A 1,985-nucleotide genomic window follows, 5' to 3' on the forward strand; every position below is an offset into this window, starting at 1 on the left:
CAGGAGTTCAAGACCAACCTGGCCAACATGGGGAAGCCCTGTCTCTACTAAAAATATAAAAAATTACCTGGGTATGGTGGCGCATGCTTGTAGTCCCAGCTACTGCAACCTCTCGGCTCACTGCAGCCTCTGCCTCCCGGGCCCTTTTGATTCTCGTGCCTCAGCCTCTGGAGTAGCTGGGATTACAGGCGCATGCCACCACTCCTGGCTGATTTTTCTATTGTTAGTAGAGACAGGATTTCACCATGTTGTCCAGGCTGGTCTCCAGCTCGTGGTCTCAAGTGATCCCATGCCTTGGCCCCACAGTGTTGGGACTATAGGCGTGAGCCACCGTACCCAGCCAATACAAAAATTCCTATAACTTTTTTTTTTTTAAGTTTGGGTGCACAAATGGGTTAACTTCATTCCTCAGTGATCCTGCAAAACTTAGAATTCTGTCTTTAACTAAAGAAGGCTATTCTTGCCTTAAGTTGGATTTATCAAGAGGGAGGATACTTTTTAGTTTTGTTAGTTGCTAACTATGTAACTATCCAGCTCCTTAAATGTGGCTATGTTTTATGTTAGAGCTCAGCCGGTCTATCAGTGTGGATTTAGCAGAAAGCAAACGGCTTGGCTGTCTCCTGCTTTCCAGTTTCCAGGTGAGGTTTTTGTAGCTGGGAAATGTTTTTGTGTTTGTTAACTGCTATTGTGACAATCTTTTCTTTTTAAGATGGATTCTGATTCTGTCGCCCAGGCTGGAGTGCAGTGGTATGATCTTAACTCACTGCAACCTCCACCTCCCAGGTTCAATTGATTCTCCTGCCTCAGCCTCCTGAGTAGCTGGGACTATAGGCACCTGCCACCACGCCCAGCTAATTTTTGTACTTTCAGTAGAGACGGGGTTTCACTGTGTTGGCCAGAATGGTCTCGATCTCCTGACCTCCTGATCCGCCCGCCTCGGCCTCCCAGAGTACTGGGATTTCAGGCGTGAGCCACCGTATCCAGCCCTTAATTTTTTGTATTTTAGTAAAGACGAGGTTTCACTGTGTTGCCCAGGCTGGTCTTGAACACCTGAGCTCAGGCAGTCCACCCACCTCGGCCTCCCAAAGTGCTAGGGTTACAGGTGTGAGCCACTGCGCCCAGACTTTTTTTAAGTTGTATTGTGTATTATGTGGCTACCAGGTACTTACATCAGTTTAGATAAGCAGGTAATTTGTATGAATTAAATAACCTTTTTTTTTCCTGAACAGAAAGTCAAAATCTATAGTCCAAGCAACAAAGGGTTTTTTGTTTGTTTGTTTTTTGTTTTTTTGAGACGGAGTCTCGCTCTATCACCAGCCTGGAGTGCAGTGGCACATCTCAGCTCACTGCAACCTCCGCCTCCCAGGTTCAAGAAGTTCTCCTGCCTCACCCTCCCGAGTAGCTGGGACTACAGGCATGCGCCACCATGCCCAGCTAATTTTTTTTGTATTTTTAGTAGAGACAGGGTTTCACCATGTTGGCCAGGATGGTCTCCATCTCCTGACCTTATGATCCGCCTGCCTCGGCCTCCCAAAGTGCTGGGATTACAGGCATGAGCCACTGTGCCTGGTCAACAAAGAGGTGTTTTTTTGTTTTTTTGGTTTTGTTTTCGTTATCTATTTATTTGTTTCTGTGAAAAGGCTTATGTGTAAAAATTAAATCATATTTAGTATTTAGTTTCATATTTATTAAACATCATAAAGTGACATAAATTTAGGACTGGCCTGGAAATTTTTGGTGGTTGTACTAAAAATGCTTTTCTTTATTTAGTTCTCTATTCAGAAACTTGAACCTTTCCTAAGGGACACTAAGGGCTTCAGTCTTGAAAGTTTTAGAGCCAAAGGTAAGTTGCTAACAGATAAGTGAGCTTTGACCCTGGGCAGTCAAAGCTTTGCTCACAGCATCCCCCTTTACAGAAGCTGCTGCCTTATAAAACTAGCTCCCCCACCTTTTTTTTTTTTTTGTGAGGTGGAGTCTCGCTCTGT

General features: G+C 44.7%; 1 protein-coding gene across 3 annotated transcripts in view; it reads left to right on the plus strand.

The window, feature by feature from the left end:
* The window catches only part of DSN1 (DSN1, MIS12 kinetochore complex component), a 29,171-nt gene that overhangs the window by 5,888 nt on the left and 21,298 nt on the right, over window positions 1-1,985 (plus strand). For all 3 annotated transcript variants that reach the window (XM_011929098.1, XM_011929095.1, XM_011929096.1), the window contains 2 exons: window positions 565-638; window positions 1,771-1,843. In XM_011929098.1, coding sequence (XP_011784488.1) covers window positions 565-638; window positions 1,771-1,843 — 147 coding nt within the window. The remainder of the gene's footprint in view (window positions 1-564; window positions 639-1,770; window positions 1,844-1,985) is intronic.

The sequence above is a fragment of the Colobus angolensis genome, unplaced genomic scaffold, assembly GCF_000951035.1.
Source record: "Colobus angolensis palliatus isolate OR3802 unplaced genomic scaffold, Cang.pa_1.0 Scaffold8, whole genome shotgun sequence".
Lineage (NCBI taxonomy): Eukaryota > Metazoa > Chordata > Mammalia > Primates > Cercopithecidae > Colobus > Colobus angolensis.